Raw genomic sequence first — 18,492 nt, forward strand, 5'->3', positions numbered from 1 at the left:
TATAATGTATGTATGTATACATACATGTATGTGCACTTATAGGCACGTATCGTTTTCGTGATAAGCTGACGAAATAATAATCGATCGAAAACTTTTATAGCAGTCTTTTGCTGTGTCTACGTATTTCATCATAATTCTTATTTCAAACATATTAACAAAAAATATTAATTAAATATGACATTTGAAATCAAGAAAAATTTTATTTTTAATGATTATTAATTATAGTCAAATAATTATTAATTATAATAAATTCATATATAATTAGATATACGTATTATACAATTTTATTATATATACAAACATTATATATAATAAAAATATATAAAATAAAATTGTGAGGAAGAGGGAGGGTTTTCCCCAGAAATTTTATAAAACTTCATATTTATATATTAATTAAGCTTATAAAAATTTTGTGGAAAATTTCACGAAACTTAAAAATTCTCACAATAACAACAAATGAAGATGAGTATCTATATATTGTGTTTACAATAACGATGAGACAGTCACACACGTAATTACCCCACACGAGAGAGATGAGCTTTTTTTTTATTACATCTACGTAAGTAAACGTCAGAAGCTTAGGTTATTAGATGATAACAGGGGAAAGCACATTTTAAATGTGTATCTCTCCCGGGTTTACACGTGATAAATGCTACTCCGATGCGTGATAGAGAGGTCACGCTTGATCTGTAACAAAATATGATATTGACTGCAATTGCGATTAACTTCAATAAATTATTGGTGAGTATATTTATTACATTATTCGTTAACATATCGCGTAAACTCGTAAAATTTAATTTCTTTGTGCGAAGATCATTTTTAATCAAAGGAACAAAAAAATAATACCGTTATAAAATATATATACTTTTCAATATGAAAAGGCGATAATATATATAATGACGCGACCATTGATCGAGGCAATTGAGAAAGATTATGTGGATCGCCGCAATCTTATTTGCATATACAAATAATATACGTCAATTTTTACGAGAGTTTATTGATATGATTGTGCGTTATTAGTTAATGGTCTATTTGAATTCAACGAAGCTCTATATCGAGTTAACTGGAAAGTTGGATCACGTCAGATCCGTATACGGATCTGTTCTGCGCCTGAGTAAATTATTCTTTTTGAATTACATTTAAGCAAAATTCATGAATAACGTACAAATTATAATTAATACTAATTTTTATCGGTATGTAACATTTAATATTTTAAGTTCAATAATTTTATTTATAAAATAAATAATAAATAATAAATTTGATTAATAATAAAATTATTAAACTTAAGGATGTGATTATTAAAGCAAAAAATTTTTAAAATGTTTAGAATACTAATAAGAATATTATTGGGATTTTTCAGTCTTTTAAAAATGCTGTAAGTTGATTAAGATTTCCTTCTTTTGTGAATCACTTCCTTATAATGAGGCAAACCGCTATTAAATGCGTTATTAAAACAAGGAAATTTTGCACATTATTTACGGTAAATTTTACAATTAACGATTTCTACGGAACAAGAATTTCTTCATGTTAGAATTCATTCAAACGAATCAATTATTGTAAATTATATAAATTGAAGCACACATTTTCTGTGTTTATAATTTATACGTTTATTATGTAATTAATAAGGCTAATAAAATATAATAAAATAAAATTAATAAATATTTTTGCAAAATGTTAACTTAGATTTAAAGAAAGATTTTTTAAAAATTTAGATTTATAAAGAAAAAAGATATTAGAAATAAGCTATATATATTGCTCTTATATTCACGCTCTATCTTTGATTAATTTATTTATTATTTATGTATTATTATATATTACTCATATATTATTTACATTTTTTAACACAAATCCGATGTGCAATATTCAGATATTGAAAATAATTAGAAGACAGTTGTGGATTTATTGTGAAGTAAATTAAAATAATTTTGTACTTTCAAAGACACTTACGAGACATTAAAGAGATATAAAAGCAGCTGGTCCCTTTTAGTTTTGGCACAGCCTCGAATTCAAAGCAATCAAGGCGAGCTCTATTTTGAAACGATTGTTACCATAAATATCTACGTACAGGCCTGCGGTCACTGTCGTCCATTAACCGCAATAGAGTTGTATCTCTTAGAATAAAGAATAAAATGAGAGAGTAGAACCCATACGGCCATTGTTCTCCAAAAGAATATCTTGGAGAACATAAATCAAAATAATAGAGCTGTTATAAAGACTGAACGTATTTAAATTAAATTTAAAAATATATTTTAATGGCAATAAACATAACGACAATAATAATGCAAAAATAATTAAAAGTAACAATTTATATTTTCGACCGAAAGAATTGGAGTATAAGGCATCATTTATATAAATATAGTTTGAACATCAAGAAAATTAAATTATGACGTGAGATGCGCAGTGTTTCCATTTAACTTCAATTAATCTTTATAGCATGATTCTCTCTTTATATATATTGTAATTGATTAAATTTATGTTTGATGAAACAAAATAATAAAAATAATATAATACATATACATAAAAGCATTTATTACGTAATATACAATTTGGTTTAAATAGTTTTTTACCGGAGAAAATGTGGAATGAAAGACATTATGTTCAACGACTGTACATTCAGTAAGTATGTATATAAATACAATGTATATTGTTCAGAAAATGCCAATCGAATGCGCGAGACCAGCATAAATATGCAATGTTGTCGCGCCCATGAAAAAGGTAGTGACGGCTTTAATAATTAATGTCGACCATGGGCCAGCTAATAAAAGTGATGTAAGAAAATCTAGCACAAGCGGTCTGTACACTGTGAGTACAAGCATACTAATTACTAAAGGAACTAAGCCACGTCGTAAATCATGTCTAGACCACAACCAAACCAATGTTGCAGTCGTTATATGTTGAACCTGTTGAAAACAAATTACATAAGTCTACAAACTTTTTTACACTTTTTTGTGATAATTAACAAAGTTAAAAAAACAGATTTCGCTTGAAATAATTGCTTTAATTTCTCATAATTAAGCAAACGGTAAATTTTTACCAAATTGATGTTTGACTCCAGACTCTTTTGAATATATTTCCAATCAAACTCGGCACCTCGAGCTCCAACCCAAAGTAACAAGAATCTCGTGAGTAACACTTCCGCTCCTGCCCATCCTATGCCTGCAGTTAATACCTTAGCATGACCTTTACCAGGAATACCATTTAATACCAAGAATATTCCCACCAAATCCGCCAGATCGATAGATGATTTTAAAAATTCCTAAAAACACATAAAATCTTAGATTAAGATAATGTAAGGAAAAAAAGCATGCCACCTAAATCTAAATCTAAAGTCTTTTCTTGTCAAAGTTATTTTAAAGAAATAAAGTAATTTATAATATATTACAATATTTCTTAATTCTTGAGTATAATATGTGAAATAAAAATTGACCAATTAATTGATTGATTCTACATATTCACAAATTCATCAATTTAATGCAAAACTGGACTGAAAAATTAAAGAATTATAAATTAATGGTATACTATTCATTTTTTCACTATATAAAATAATCTGATAGATTGAGTTTGTGTCCAGGCTCGTGTCCATCCTCTAGTATACGCATTTTCCCTTCTCACTTGCAAAGAAACAAAATTTATTGTGAAAAGAACTGATAACACATACCCCAAAAACATCAAAGCCCTCATCTCCGACATTGTCAGCGGTTGGGAAAAATGTAGCGAGCGCCAGCATCTTTACAAGCTGCGTGAAGATGTAAATTCCACCTGCTTGGATGCATTTCCAGAAGGCACCGTATTCTGATCTGAAAGTAGTCTCCCTTTACTACCTTGCACCCTTTAAATAAAGTCTAGGTTAGAAAACCTAAAAAATCTTCCTTGGATACTTACAAGCCGGAATATTTGTAGGTCAAGTAATACGGCACGTAAACCAACGCCAAACAATTTCCAAAGTGATATAATGTCATTTTTTCAGTAAGGTTCAGTCAATTTAAAAACACCATTGAAAAAATAGAATTCTGAACATCACGACTAGTGAGGTCGTAGACCTTAACGCATGCGCGCTCCGAGCAGCCGGTCACGTGACTGCTTTGACAGCTGTTTGACAGCCACGTGAGACACGTGCTTTAATACGGCGCAGGCGCATAGAGCCACGTAGAGCAACCTAGGGAAATCTTTTATTTTCTTTATTATTACAATTAATTGCAATTATGTATGTGATTATTACCTACACTATGATATAAACATAAAATATTAATAATATTATGATATATAAATATCAAATATTATTTATAAGAGAGAAAATGTGAAAAAATAATAAACATATTAATAACGATTATAAAATGATTTGAAATATCAATTGTATTAATTATATATATATATATATATATATATTAAATATTATTATTTCTAATTGTATTATTAATTATAATAAATTTATTATTTTTTTCAGATTATTTTATTACATTTTAAAACATTATGGTGTCGCTAACTATACTGGAATGTTGGAACTAACTAAACTCTGTAGATAAAAAGTGGAGAGTTCGATCGAATCAATTCTAACCTGCAAGTGAGTTGATAAACATCTCTCTTTTTAGCTGTGATGATTGAAACAAATATGAAACATTTTGTTAAGAAATAATAGAAATTACATTTCACAAGAGTAAGATTAATATATAATTTTATCATTCTTATTTTAAATTCTTACTTTTTAAAATAAGAAAATCTATTCTGTCATACAGGTTATTAGGTTATAGAAAAAAACAGACAAAAAAATATAAATCTTTATAGTTTTTAACAATTGTAAATTATAATCAAATTCGTCGTTAATTTCTCGTAACAGATCTTTATGCAATTTTTTAAAAATTATTTTTTATAGTAAAATATTATGATATTGTCGAAACTTTGAAATGAAAAAAAATGTCAATATTTTTATATAATTATAAAAAAATCTCGGTGAATATGGAATTCTGACTGCCATTTTCCAGTTTGCCATTTAACCCCTTGTAGCAAGAGATTCTGTAATGCTATACACAGTCCCCTCTTTTATATTTTAACCCCTTTGAAAGGGGTACAGTCACCCCTTTCTCCATAAAAAAGGGTAGCTGCTAAAAAAGGGTGTTGCAGCAGCAAAAGTATTGACTATGAATCTTGAGCAGTTTTTGTGACATGTGCATAAAAATCTTTGTATTTTCTATTTAAATAAATTGGTAGACACGTGGCATATAAGTATTTTTATGTTAAATAAGTTAAAACTTGTCGGAAGCATCAATAAATTCAATATTTTTAGGGCATCTATTAATCTGTGTTGCAGAAATATTAAACTGGTCAATTTTTTCTCCTGTTTTTAGTCAAAATTGATGAAGGGGGTTCCACGCATGGGATTTAGACTGCTCCGTCAGAGCATGCTCCGTGTTCCAGAGACTGCCGCTTGCTATCCCTCTCCAATGTTCCTTGCGGAGGATAAACTCCTGGGGGTTGGTTGAGAGCTGTCTGTGATTGGACAGAACCGTATTGGATCTACCCCGCAGGCTACTCTGCACGGAAGAAGTAGCTTAGTTTGCCACAAGCTGCCGTTGAATTTGCTTGGCAGTGTGTTTCAAAGAGTTATCAGGGTGTCAGGATTATTTCAAGCAGTGATGGCTTTGGGAAATGTGCTTATTCCAAGTGTATTAGATTGTTAACAAGAACTACTGATATATAATTTACAATTTATATAGTGCTGTGAAGAAACAATACTTGATTGCATTTTATTTTTGCGTATACTGAAATGTTCATTCTTTACAATTAATTTTTAGTTATTTAAAGGTAGACAATGAAAAATTCTATATGATGTTCACAATATTAGCTATATAAATAAATATTTAATCAAAAAGGCATACATGCTTTGTATATTTTGGGAAAGGTTTCTTGTTGTATCATCTAGATGTTCTTAAATATATTTTGACAAACATTAAGCATCATTGCTGTATTCTATTAAAACTATTAGAATGAAAGAAAGTATATTATGATTAGTTTTTCAATCGTTAAAGAAATATCTTTCATTATTTGTACTGTTTTTAGTTGATTCGCAATACATGTGATTTTTTATTACATTCTTTAGTTGATTTTTACAATATAAATTATATATTGTATTTTAAATATTTTTGAATATAGTATATTATTTATAAATTTTTATATGTGCACTAAAGTGTCTCACAAGCAGAAGGTGAGTTCATTTAACTGTTTACCTTTTTTAAAAAATATGTTAAAGCTATAATATATAATGAAATTATTGATTGCTCTCTCTGTTGAGCTGCTATGGAATAAGCACAATAGTACAGCCCAATGATTTCAAAAGAATTTTTATCCCTTTCCATCTTTTCAACCCTTTTCCCCTTTTTATTCTCTACATTAAAAAAATCACTCCACTCTTTTCACTTCTGATCAACTCAAAAAAAATGTATACTAGAATTTTAATGTCATACTGCAGAGAAATATTATTAAATAGATTATGCTTTAGAATAAAGCATATTATATAAATAATATTTTATATATACATAAAAATATAAGAATTAGATATATTGAGATTTTTTTGAAATATAAATACAGATATAATTCAAACAATATAATGCAATGATAAAAGTTTTCTATTATATGAATATATCTTTGTAATGAATTTAGATTAGAAATATATATGTATAATCTATAAAATCGCATTTTTGTGGGAGTGAGAAAGGGGTGGAGCTTACATTCCCTACTGCTTTCCATACAAGAATCACAGAAAAGGGTAGTCAGTTTTATAGTGAAACTCAAGAGAGAAAGAACGTACTAGTGACTGGTTTTTTAATCGTTAAACATATGTATTTTTTATTGTATTTGTAATTTTTAAATTTATTTAATTGTAATCTACTTTTTATGATTTATTTGTAATATATGTATTATGTGATTTTATTGAATTTTACTTTAATTGATTTTATAATATAAAAATTGTATATTGTATTTTAAATATTTTTGGAACATAGTATTATTTATTTATACTAAAGTGTAAAGTGTATTCCACGGACCAGAAGGTGAATTTATTTATTTTAAACCGTTGTCTTTTTAAAATATATCAAGTTTATTGCATGATAAAAAGACATAATATATGCATAATTGTTTTGTTCTTATTTGAAATTTTCCACTTAAAAAAAATAATATTCTCGCAGTTATATTTTATAGTTGTATATTAATATATATATGCTCAATTATATATGTATAATTAATTTTGATAATATTGAAAGTTCCTCTCCAATTTAACCAAATCTTTACAATATTATCTATTTTTGTGTAAACCAAATCTGTAAATTAAAATTGTCACTTGCAAATAAAAAAAATATATAGTAATCAATATAGATGAAACTTTGGCGTCAAATAAAAATATGAATATTTATATATATATATATATATATATATATATATATATATATATATTTATATCCTTTTTATAATTAACATTTTTTTATAACTGTGTTTACATAAGCAATCTTAAAAATAATATCTGAAAATTATCTAGATAAATCGCCATACAATTTTATTTTTTATCTAGATATATATATTTAAAACAAAATCATCATCATCTTCACTAACAATAAGATAAATTACATATTTTTATCTCATCTATCTAGCTATTTTTAAAATCATCTAAGCACAATATTTAATATAAACTCAATATAGCACGTTTACAATATATTATATATTTTTGTGTAATCTATATAATTAAAATCCTTACATTTTCCTTCAATTATTTTACCCTAATTTTATTCAATAAATTTTTAATAATACTAAAATATTTATTAATACTAAATTGTTAATAACGGTAAAATATTTTAGTATAAAAATTGCTTTAGAATTTTGTTACTAAAGTGAATTGTTATAAAAATAAGTATAATTTTTTCAATTTCGAACAAATCGATTTTTGAAACGCGTGCAAGAGAAAGATGAAAAGATACGTGATTCGAATAATGTTCGTATGATGGCGCCAAAATCAATTTCCTACAAATTTCTTATTGTAGTGTAATTATAGTTATAGTTATGTCATAATTACAACAGATGACGCGGCTAGTAGCTTTTTGAAACAGTTGCCATATTTATAATACAAGTATTTGGACGCGTGTCCTTTCGGAAGTGATTGCACAAGTGAATACAAAAACATAATTTTATATTATTAGTGTCCATAAAAAACCAAGACGTGTCGTTGATTCATAATAATAGAGGTTTGTTAAAATATTAATATAACAAACTCAAATATTTAAAGTAATCAAATCGTTTTATATATAAAGTCTTACATAACTGATATTTTAGGTTGTAATATTTTTATGAATTAAGGATTTTAGATTTTAATATTTTTATGAATGACAAATTCAAAATCTTATTTTAACATTTTTTTCTCGTAACAAAGAATATTACGACAAATTTTAGTAAAATAATTATGCAATAATAATGTATATAAAAAAAACGAATTTCTATATTTTTAATTTACTTTTTAATATTTTTAATTTACTCTTATTTAATATTTTCAATTTATTTTTAATTACTTCACATTTAACATCGTCATATATAGAATACTGAAGCATCCCAGGTAGCAAGCTGACGTCATATTAAACGTCAAAATGACGTCATTTTGACGTCAGCTTGCTACCTGCTGGGATATAGTAATTACTTTTCTAAATCTTATTTTAATGCTTTACGCAACTAATATTCTTTTCTCGATCTCCCGAAAGAAATGATTTCCCTAAATTTCTCCAAAATCGTGTACACAAACGGATTCGTTTGTTGGAACTTAAAGCTCCCCGATAATATATACGTTTCTCTTGGATTTATTTTGGATTTAGACACGAAGGTCCGAGTCTCCCGAGAGTGACGACACGAGCTCTCCTTTCTTCTCTCTCTCTCTTTCTCTCAGCTCCGAAAATTCTGCGCTTTTGTCATCTCCCTTTCCTTTGACGGGCCACACAACACACATTCGATGAGGGCGTGTTTGCATTTTTCCTCCCTGGGGATGCTTACGGGACGGCGCGCAATTTCGGAAAGCCGATTTCAATTCCGTCTTCTCCTTCTTTTGCAGGGAGAAACGAGAGCCTCGAGTGTGCGGGATTACGGGAATCGCGCAGACAGGCCTGCGAACACGTGCGAAAATGCTCGTCGTGCCACGACGTTTGCGCCCTGGGCATCGATCGTTCTTCCGTTTAGCGCGCTTCCCGTCGTCGGAAAAATCCGATCTCTTCATTCCTCCCCGCATCCGGTAAGTAACGCTCAACACTTGTTTTACACATCTGCGGAAAATTTTCATAAATCATAAAACGTCAAGAAAAATTTTATTGTATCAAGAATGCTCCGAAACAATCGAAATCGGTTTCGTTGTGCAACAAATTGGACAGTAAATGAATATAAATTGTCACTAAAAAATGCATACGTCATCTGTCAAAAATTTTAATAAAACGTCAACAAAAATTTTATTATATATCTAATGCTCTGCAACAAATCGTTTTTGTTATACAAAAAATTAGATATTATATATGAATATAAATTGCTGCTAAAAAATTGCTATCTTTTATGTTGTCTTCGTCAGATACTTTATCTGTCAAAAATTTTCATAAATCATAAAACAACAAAAATTTTATTGTATAAAGAATGCTCCGAAACAACCGAAATCGGTTTCGTTGTGCAACAAATTGGACAGTAAATGAATATAAATTGTCACTAAAAAATGCATACTTCATCTGTCAAAAATTTTAATAAAACGTCAACAAAAATTTTATTATATATCTAATGCTCTGCAACAAATCGTTTTTGTTATACAAAAAATTAGATATTATATATAAATATAAATTGCTATCTTTTATGTTGTCTTCGTCAGATACTTTATCTGTCAAAAAGTTTCATAAATCATAAAACAACAAAAATTTTATTGTATAAAGAATGCTCCGAAACAACCGAAATCGGTTTCGTTGTGCAACAAATTGGACAGTAAATGAATATAAATTGTCACTAAAAAATTCATACTTCATCTGTCAAAAATTTTAATAAATCATAAAACGTCAACAAAAATTTTATTATATAAAGAATGCTGTGAAACAAATCGTTCGCCATGCAAAATATTAGACATTGAATATAAATTGGCACCAAAAATATCGTCACCTTATTTTGCATCGTCTTTGTCAGATACTTTATCTGTCAAAAATTTTAATAAATTATTGCATATATATCTCTTCAATTGCTCTGCAATTGCATGTCGTTTGTACAAAATTTTTTTAATACACTGAAAAAATAATTATTAAATTAATAAATATTTATTTCAATACTGCCTAATAAATCATTTATTTGAAATAAATAAATATTTATTTATTTTGAAAAGAATTTTCTTATATCAAATAAATATTTTTTTACATCAATATTATTAGTTTCAAATAAATGATTTATAAGGCTATATTGAAATAAAATTTTTTTCAGTATAAGTATTGAATTTTGAAACAAATCGTTATGAAAAAAATTAAACATAACATGAATATAAATTGTCACTGAAAAAATCGTCGCCTAAGTTCTGCGTCGTCTTATAGTCAGACACTTCTCTCCCATTCACATCGAGATACTGTATTAATGATGAGCTACATTTCCGGGTTCCAGCCTTCATGATTTTCGCACCGTCAACTCCATTCTTCCTCCGATTCTCCACCTCTATATTAGGTTCGTCTTCTCCCTTGTACATCCAAGTTTTTCGTTTTTCTTTATGTCAAGTTTTAAATCTCAATCTTTTAAGGGTTGCTCGATTTTCTTAAATATTTGATACATATTTTTGAAATATTAAATAGTTTAAATCTATATTCAAAAATATTTCTGAAAATATGTTTAAACATAAAAAAGCGGACATAGAAACATTTTAAAAATATTTTCAAGAATTATTTTCTTTTAAGAAATATTTTTAAAAGATTTAAAAAATATTTTGTGCTGTATGGGCTATTATTTTAATGTAACTTGACACACCTGTAGAAGGGATAAATAGATGAATTTAGAAATTTTTCTCGATATATCTCGAGTACTTAGAATAATAAAAATTATTTTATATAAAAGTTTGAAAAGAACATCTCTATTTTTAATCACATTAATAAAATTTTTCTAAGATTTTTAAACAAATTTTTTCAAAAATTATCTTTCTAAATTTTATTAATATGGTTAAATAAATGTATTTTTGTCACTTTATAAACTTTTGTATAAAATATTTTTTAATATCTCGATTGCCTTTCGAGATGATATATCGAGAAAAGCAAAAAGTCACTCAAGGCAATAACATCTATACATATTTTTGAAATATTAGTTAAAATCTATATTCAAAAATTTCTGAAAATATTTGTAAACATGAAAATGCGGACATAGAAACATTTAAAAAATACTTTCGAGAATTATTTGATATTTGAAGAAATATTTTGTGCTGCATGCTTTTTCGCTTTGCGTTTCAATAGACGTTGGCATATTTTTAAGTTTTATTATCGCCGCGGGAAAACTGTTTAAAGCGATGTTTTCCATTCCCTGTGTGCAGCGCATAAACACATTTTTATATGACAGAGAGGTTGATGTATCTTTCCCACTCGGCGAAAGAAGCAGTATACAGGGAAAGAATAACGCCCTTTGTTCAGGGTTCTCTCGCCGAAGTTGTTGATATTCCATCGGCGCCTTCGTCCTTCTGGGACACAACCCCTCATCTGTCTTACCTCTTCTCTTTCTCTCCTTCACTGTGTTTTTTGGTTCTGTAATACTAAAAGAGTATCAATACGAAGGAATCCTCGATTGCGTTGTAGGAGTTTAATAAGACGTCGGTTGAATCGGAAAACCTTTAAGCGAGTTTCTTCGGAGACTCTCTCCCGCGGAAGTCCAAAAGATGTCCAAAGGACATCTGAAGAGTGTCTACGAAGTTACAATGTGTATTAGATATATTTCTGGATTTCTTGCGTTGCGTTTGATTTTTTATTGCACTCGTTACGTTAATAAAAAATCGCGATTTGCAGTTTCCAGGGTTGGGTAATAACTATAATAGTTAAAAGTAAATACTTAGATATCAATAGTAAAGGAGATCAATCATGTGTGCACGAAAATGTAGGATGAGTTAAATAGATATATTAAATAATGACACGAATATTGTGTTAATATTTTAATATGAATTAAATGCAAACTTTACATAAACTTGAAATACATTTTGTAAAATTAACATAGTTTTAATGTAAAAATCAACTAAAAAATGTTAAGTTTACATTTTATCATCCTCACTTACGTTATAAAATAAAATAAACATTTTTTTCTGTAAATTTTAACACATAAATCTTGTCACTAATAATACAAAACATATTTATTGTGTAAAATTAAAAACAGATGCACATAGTTATTTTTAATATTTTTTTCAGTTGTTTTAATTATTTAACATTTGAATTCAATTATCACAACAGCAATATGTTAAAATAAGACAGATTGAAAAAAAATTAAATTAATAATTATGTATTTATTTCAATACTATAAATAAACCTTATAAATAATTTATTTGAAACAAATAAATATTTATCTGTTTTGAAAAAGATGTTCTTATATCAAGTAAATAGTTTTTCACATCAAATCAATATTATTAGTTTCAAATAAATAAAATAATATTATAATAATATAATATATATATATATATATATATAATATTATTATAATAGTTATAATATAGTATTGAAATAAATATTTCGAATTCAATAAATGTTTTCCAATGCAATAAAAACAAAAAATTTTGAACGGAGACCGTTTTTAACAAGAAAGCACAAATTTTCCAACTGTGCACTATATCTTCGAAATATGATACGATGCATCGGTGTTCTCTATCAAGCGGCATATCGAGACTCCACAAGAGGATTGCGATGTCTATTTAATAGTAATGAAGTCGAGGGATGGAAAGAGAGAAAGAGAGAGAGAGAAGACGGTTTCAGACCTGTAAAGACGCTTAATGAAGTAGACATCGGAGTGCGGCGCAATTTCCTAACCGAGCTCTCTGATTGGCCATTAAGTCGCGATTTGCATATTTGAACCGGGGAAGAAAAAAAATTCGGGTGAAAAAATGTTTAACGAGCATCCCTTTATCATTTAATGTTCGATGTTGCGCGCGCGGAAGTGACTGTAATTGAAGAGATGTAATTGGCGGATGTGCAAAGGCGAATAAAGGCTCCTCTTACATTACAAGAGTGATCGCACCGTCATCGATATATTCCTGCGCTTCCAATTAATCATTAATCATTAATACTTTCTCCGCCTTTTATGGATGGAGCCGATTTCATCAGCCGCACGCAAGAAACGTTTCATCATTGAATTTTTGACTTTATACAAATACAAACAAAATGATGAAATTTAAACTCATGCGAATTCTACAATGTGTAAATAAACATAATAATGTACATTTTTTTTAATTATACGTATAATAGTATACGTATAGTTCGAAATCGAGAAAAAAACGTTAAAAATGCAAGTGCACTCGATATAACAATTTTGTTGCTATAGATTGTATTTAAAACAAAATTTTTGATATCACTGATATAGGTATTTCGATAGATGATGATAGATAAAGTGTATTGAATTTTCGGTATCACTTTTTCTTTAAAACTCACGTGAATTTTTACAATATAAACTTAATAATGTATATATGCTCTTAAAAAATTTTTAATTATGTATATAGTATATATAATTAAAAATTAAGAAAAAAATTAAAAAATTTAAATACACTTGATATAAAATTTTTGTGGCTATGTCTAAAACAAAATTATTAATATCATTCTTTAATATTACTTTTTCTTTTAAAACTCATGCGCGAGGATTCTTATAATACAAATTTAATAGAGTATATACTCTTTTAAAAAAATTTAATAGTTTAGTATATATTCTATGTGTAATGATACACCGAAAAAAAATTTGTTAACTTGACTAAACCTTTTAATTAAATTACTATTTTGTTAATTGAACATATATTAGTATTTAAATCAAATATACGTTTTTATTATAAAATTATTATAAATTTAATATGTTATATTTTAATTTAAATATTTTATATCAGTTCAGTTAATAAAATAATATTTATTTGAAAAGTTTAGTCAATAAATAAAAAGGATAAATAGAAAACAATAAATAGAAAGAAAACATTAAAAATGCACTAAATATACAATTTTGTGCAATATTTAAAATGACACTTTGTCAACATTGAGACTATTATTAATTTAATCATTATTTGATCACTTTAATCCTTCAGCGATATAGGAATGAAACATCTCTGTCATGGAATATTAACCGGACAGTTAAACATTATTGAAGAATGCTTTTAACATTTTAGATATCTCTAAGTTGTTTGAGTTTTTCGGTTATCGGAGGCTAAGGATCCTTAAAATGTGCCGTAAAAACGCGGCCTGAATGAAATAGAAAAAGGTAGGCGACCCTGAAGAGAGAGAAAGTCGTCTCTCTAACTTTGTAAGGGTGCTTCGCGCTTTACCAAGCGGCCAATAAAAACTTTACAGCCCCGTAATGAATGCAAGAAATAATTATCTCATGAATACATTAGAGTTTTAGTATCTTCCGACACACAAGCGCGGAACGCGGCCCGTAAAAGCGCCATTGGATACATCTTGACCTACGATTTCCAGTGCGTGATGCCCGCTTCTCTACGATCCTTAATCGCTCTTTTTTTTCGCCTTCCTCTTTTTCTCCTTCCTTCCTTCCTTCCTTCCTTCCTTCCTTCCTTCCTTCTTTCATTCGCGGCCACCTCGATATCTTTCCGAAGGCAGCAGTTTTCAAGGCGCTGATTTTGATAAAAATAATTTTAAAAGATTATCTTTTGACAGAATTCTTCTGTGTAAAATTTCAATACATTTTAACGCCTCTAAAAATATTATTAATGCATCCAAACGCTGGAATAATGATAAATTACTCGATAATGTAGCTGTATATCGGTGAAAACCCCTTTATGCAAATATCCTGATAATTAAAAAAAATTAACTTTCGACGGAATTTTCTATGTAAAATCACAATCCATTTTAAGGGCTCTAAAAATATTTTATTAATGCATCCAAACGCTGGAATAATAATTACTCGATAATGTAGCTGTATATCGGTGAAAACCTCTTTAATGCGAATATCCTGATAATTTAAAAAAACTAACTTTCGACGGAATTTTTATATGTAAAATCACAATCCATTTTAAGGGCTCGAAAAATATTATTAATGCATCCAAACGCTGGAATAATGAATTACTCGATAATGTAGCTGTATATCGGTGAAAACCCCTTTATGCGAATATCCTGATAATTAAAAAAAAATTAACTTTCGACGGAATTTTTATATGTAAAATCACAATCCATTTTAAGGGCTTGAAAAATATTATTAATGCATCCAAACGCTGAAATAATAATAAATTATTCGATAATGTAGCTGTATATCGGTGAAAACCCCTTTATGCAAATATCCTGATAATTAAAAAAAATTAACTTTCGACGGAATTTTTATATGTAAAATCACAATCCATTTTAAGGGCTCTAAAAATATTATTAATGCATCCAAACGCTGAAATAATGATAATTACTCGATAATGTAGCTGTATATCGGTGAAAACCCCTTTATGCGAATATTCTGATAATTAAAAAAAATTAACTTTCGACGGAATTTTCTATGTAAAATCACAATCCATTTTAAGGGCTCTAAAAATATTTATTAATGCATCCAAACGCTGGAATAATAATTACTCGATAATGTAGCTGTATATCGGTGAAAACCTCTTTATGCGAATATCCTGATAATTTAAAAAATTAACTTTCGACGGAATTTTCTATGTAAAATCACAATCCATTTTAAGGGCTCTAAAAATATTATTAATGCATCCGAACGCTGGAATAATGATAATTACTCGATAATGTAGCTGTATATCGGTGAAAACCCTCTTTATGCGAATATCCTGATAATTTTAAAAAATTAACTTTCGACGGAATTTTCTATGTAAAATCACAATCCATTTTATAAGGGCTCTAAAAATATTATTAATGCATCCGAACGCTGGAATAATGATTACTCGATAATGTAGCTGTATATCGGTGAAAACCCCTTTACGCGAATATCCTGACCTGGATGGGGTGAAGTGGGTGGAAGGGTGATGTCAGTTGGGTGGGAAGGGAGGCGCTGTGGCACAGAGTGATTGATCGTCACCTCGCGACACCCCCGTGTTCTCGTAGAGTGGATAAAGGGGTGGAAAAAGGAGTGGAAACCCTTTCACGCTTTCACGGATCAGTCACAGGATCACGTTCTCCGTGTGCCATCCCTTCGCCTCTTGGTGTACACGGTACATGCATCACCCTGCCATCTCCCGCTTCCACCACCCTGACTCGTGCGTTTGCTCGTGTCGATGTCGCGGAGATCAAATCTGCAAACTTTGCGCGAAAGGACGCTGGTCCTGATGTGGTTTGGTCGATCATATCAATTTTTTTCCTTGAAAAGTCTGTGATTTCCGTCCTGTTTTATCGACAAAATGTGAGGTTAGATAAACTATAAATCTATTTATTAATAGCTATATAAGCTGTACAAATTGTTTTTTACCTGAAATTAGAACGCTTCGCCCTTTGTTAATATTAATACTTTAATTTGTATAGGAAAAAGATTTATTAATCTGTATAGTCTCATCTTATGGTTACAGAATTATGAATTCTAAACATTCATAAATTCTGTAACTAAGATATATAAAACTACACAAATTGATAAATCTTTTTCCTGTACAAATTAAAGTATTAATAAAAGGTGAAGCGTTCTAATTTCAGGTAAAAAACAATCTGTATAGCTAATAAATAGATTTATAGTTTATAGTTTATCTAACCACACATTTTGTTGATAAAACAGGAAGAAAACTTGGATTAGCTTAGGATCCCCTTAAGGTGATCCTTGAGTTGCAGTCCTGTTTTGTAAACGAAATTAGTTTATCATAAATTGATGAAGAATTCATAATTCTATATACTTAGATAAAAATGAGACTTGATAAATCTTTTTTCTGTACAAATTAAAGTATTAATATTAACAAATATGGAAGAGAAACAATAATTTCAGATAAAAACAATCCAATAAATAGATTTATAGCTGAATCTAACCTCACATTTTGTCGATAAAACAGGACTGAAACTTAAGTTAGCTCAGGATCCCCTTAAAAACAGGATGATAAAATACGGATACGTTCCAATAATTTTGTACCCAAGGAATAAGAAAGTTTTTTTATTTTATTAAATTCGTCTGACGTTTCGCAATGCAATTTTTCTATTTTATTTTCGCGAATATCATCTCCCTGTCGAATTGATCATGTCTTCGAGGGAGAAGGATGCGAGAGGAGAATGTCACCATCATTTACAGGACGCATGCTTCATCGGAAGCGAATGGGGTAGATGACGGTAGTGGCTCATACATCAGACACCTAATTCCTCCCTTTCGCTCGAGTGTTAACTCTTATATCTTACCCATTTAGAAGTTCCATTTGGCGCGCGACCGACCGCCTTGTCATTTCCAAATTGACGAGCCACTATGTGTCGTTGATGTTGTGTCCGCAAATTTCCAACGCACCGGAATTATCTCTGCTAATGGCGAGACCAGAGCAACTTGCCAAAGTGTTATATTCGCGCGCCCACCTCGCCTTAACTTTCTTGATTATGTTGACGGGCTTTGATTGAAGAGGTGAAAGAGAAAATCTATTACATGAATTGAGGATTATTAACCCTAAAGTATAGTCGCTATTGAATAAGAGAATTTTAGGAAAGTTCCTAAAATTAGAAGTCACGTTTGTCATTTTTAAAAGACGAATTAAAATACAAAAACATATGTTATATGTGAGTTATAAGCATATTATTTATTTAAATGTATGCGCATTAAATTTGAATTTTTTAAAAATTGTTGACTTACAAGAAAAATTAAAGAAGCACCTGCTTTAGAGAACCAAGAAATTTTTTTTAATAAATTAATAAGAAAATGTATCTGAAAATGGTATTATTTCGTTCTAAGGTCTACCATATTGTTAATTTTATACTTTTTTCTTATTTTATTGGCTCATCGACGATATAATTTCATAAATAATAAAAATATTTTTGGTTTTTTAATTTTTAATATTCGCAAATTTGCAACTCGGCGGTGAGGTTGCAAGAAGATTTTTACAGAGCGATAGACCATATTTTTAACTAAAAAATTTTTTTGTATTTATAAATATTTAATAATACCTCTAAAGAATGATCCGCTATATATATATATATATATATATGCAATTTTTATTTTAAAAATTCTCAAAAAACACCTTATTTTTATATATATATATATATAACTTTCTAAAGCAGACGCTCTCCTTTAAAAACTTGCAAATTAGTGCACGTGGGTAATTAATGTAATTTCTCCTTAAAAACTATCTCTTTAATTTGCGTGAGTCTTAAATATCTAATTTTCCTTGTTATTTAGGAAAAAGAATTT

The 18,492-nt window shown here is 28.6% G+C and overlaps 1 protein-coding gene, 1 long non-coding RNA gene and 1 pseudogene across 3 annotated transcripts in view; 2 read left to right on the top strand and 1 right to left on the bottom strand.

Annotated features, from left to right (window-relative positions):
- The first annotated feature begins 504 nt into the window (after positions 1-504).
- Positions 505-7,150, top strand: LOC114937298 (uncharacterized). The gene is made up of 3 exons (XR_003820863.2): positions 505-741; positions 4,445-4,654; positions 5,343-7,150. It is a non-coding gene; the product is annotated as an uncharacterized LOC114937298 (long non-coding RNA).
- On the bottom strand, positions 2,506-4,074 carry LOC114937297 (BOS complex subunit TMEM147). Its single transcript, XM_029310725.2, has 4 exons — positions 3,883-4,074; positions 3,659-3,797; positions 3,035-3,256; positions 2,506-2,900 (listed from the first exon to the last, which is right to left on the bottom strand). The coding sequence occupies exons 1-4, from the start codon at positions 3,957-3,959 to the stop codon at positions 2,649-2,651; spliced, it is 690 nt and encodes a 229-aa protein (XP_029166558.1). The 5' UTR covers positions 3,960-4,074; the 3' UTR covers positions 2,506-2,648.
- A 1,827-nt stretch (positions 7,151-8,977) lies between the features above and the next one.
- The window catches only part of LOC114945691 (uncharacterized), a 75,822-nt pseudogene continuing 66,307 nt past the window's right edge, over positions 8,978-18,492 (top strand). Inside the window, exons 1-2 of the transcript XR_014925918.1 lie at positions 8,978-8,987; positions 9,077-9,253. The product of XR_014925918.1 is annotated as an uncharacterized LOC114945691 (transcript). The remainder of the gene's footprint in view (positions 8,988-9,076; positions 9,254-18,492) is intronic.

This window comes from Nylanderia fulva, unplaced genomic scaffold, assembly GCF_048542155.1.
Source record: "Nylanderia fulva isolate GAGA-0341 unplaced genomic scaffold, ASM4854215v1 Scaffold11, whole genome shotgun sequence".
NCBI classification, from domain to species: Eukaryota; Metazoa; Arthropoda; class Insecta; order Hymenoptera; family Formicidae; genus Nylanderia; species Nylanderia fulva.

Bases quoted from the DNA above. Each gene is read 5' to 3' on its own strand.
- LOC114937297 (XM_029310725.2), bottom strand. From the start codon at position 3,959: ATGACATTATATCACTTTGGAAATTGTTTGGCGTTGGTTTACGTGCCG. The intron at 3,798-3,882 runs GTAAGTATCCAA...GACTACTTTCAG, and splicing joins ACCTACAAATATTCCGGCTT to ATCAGAATACGGTGCCTTCT. The intron at 2,901-3,034 runs GTAAAAATTTAC...TGTTTTCAACAG, and splicing joins TGGAGTCAAACATCAATTTG to GTTCAACATATAACGACTGC.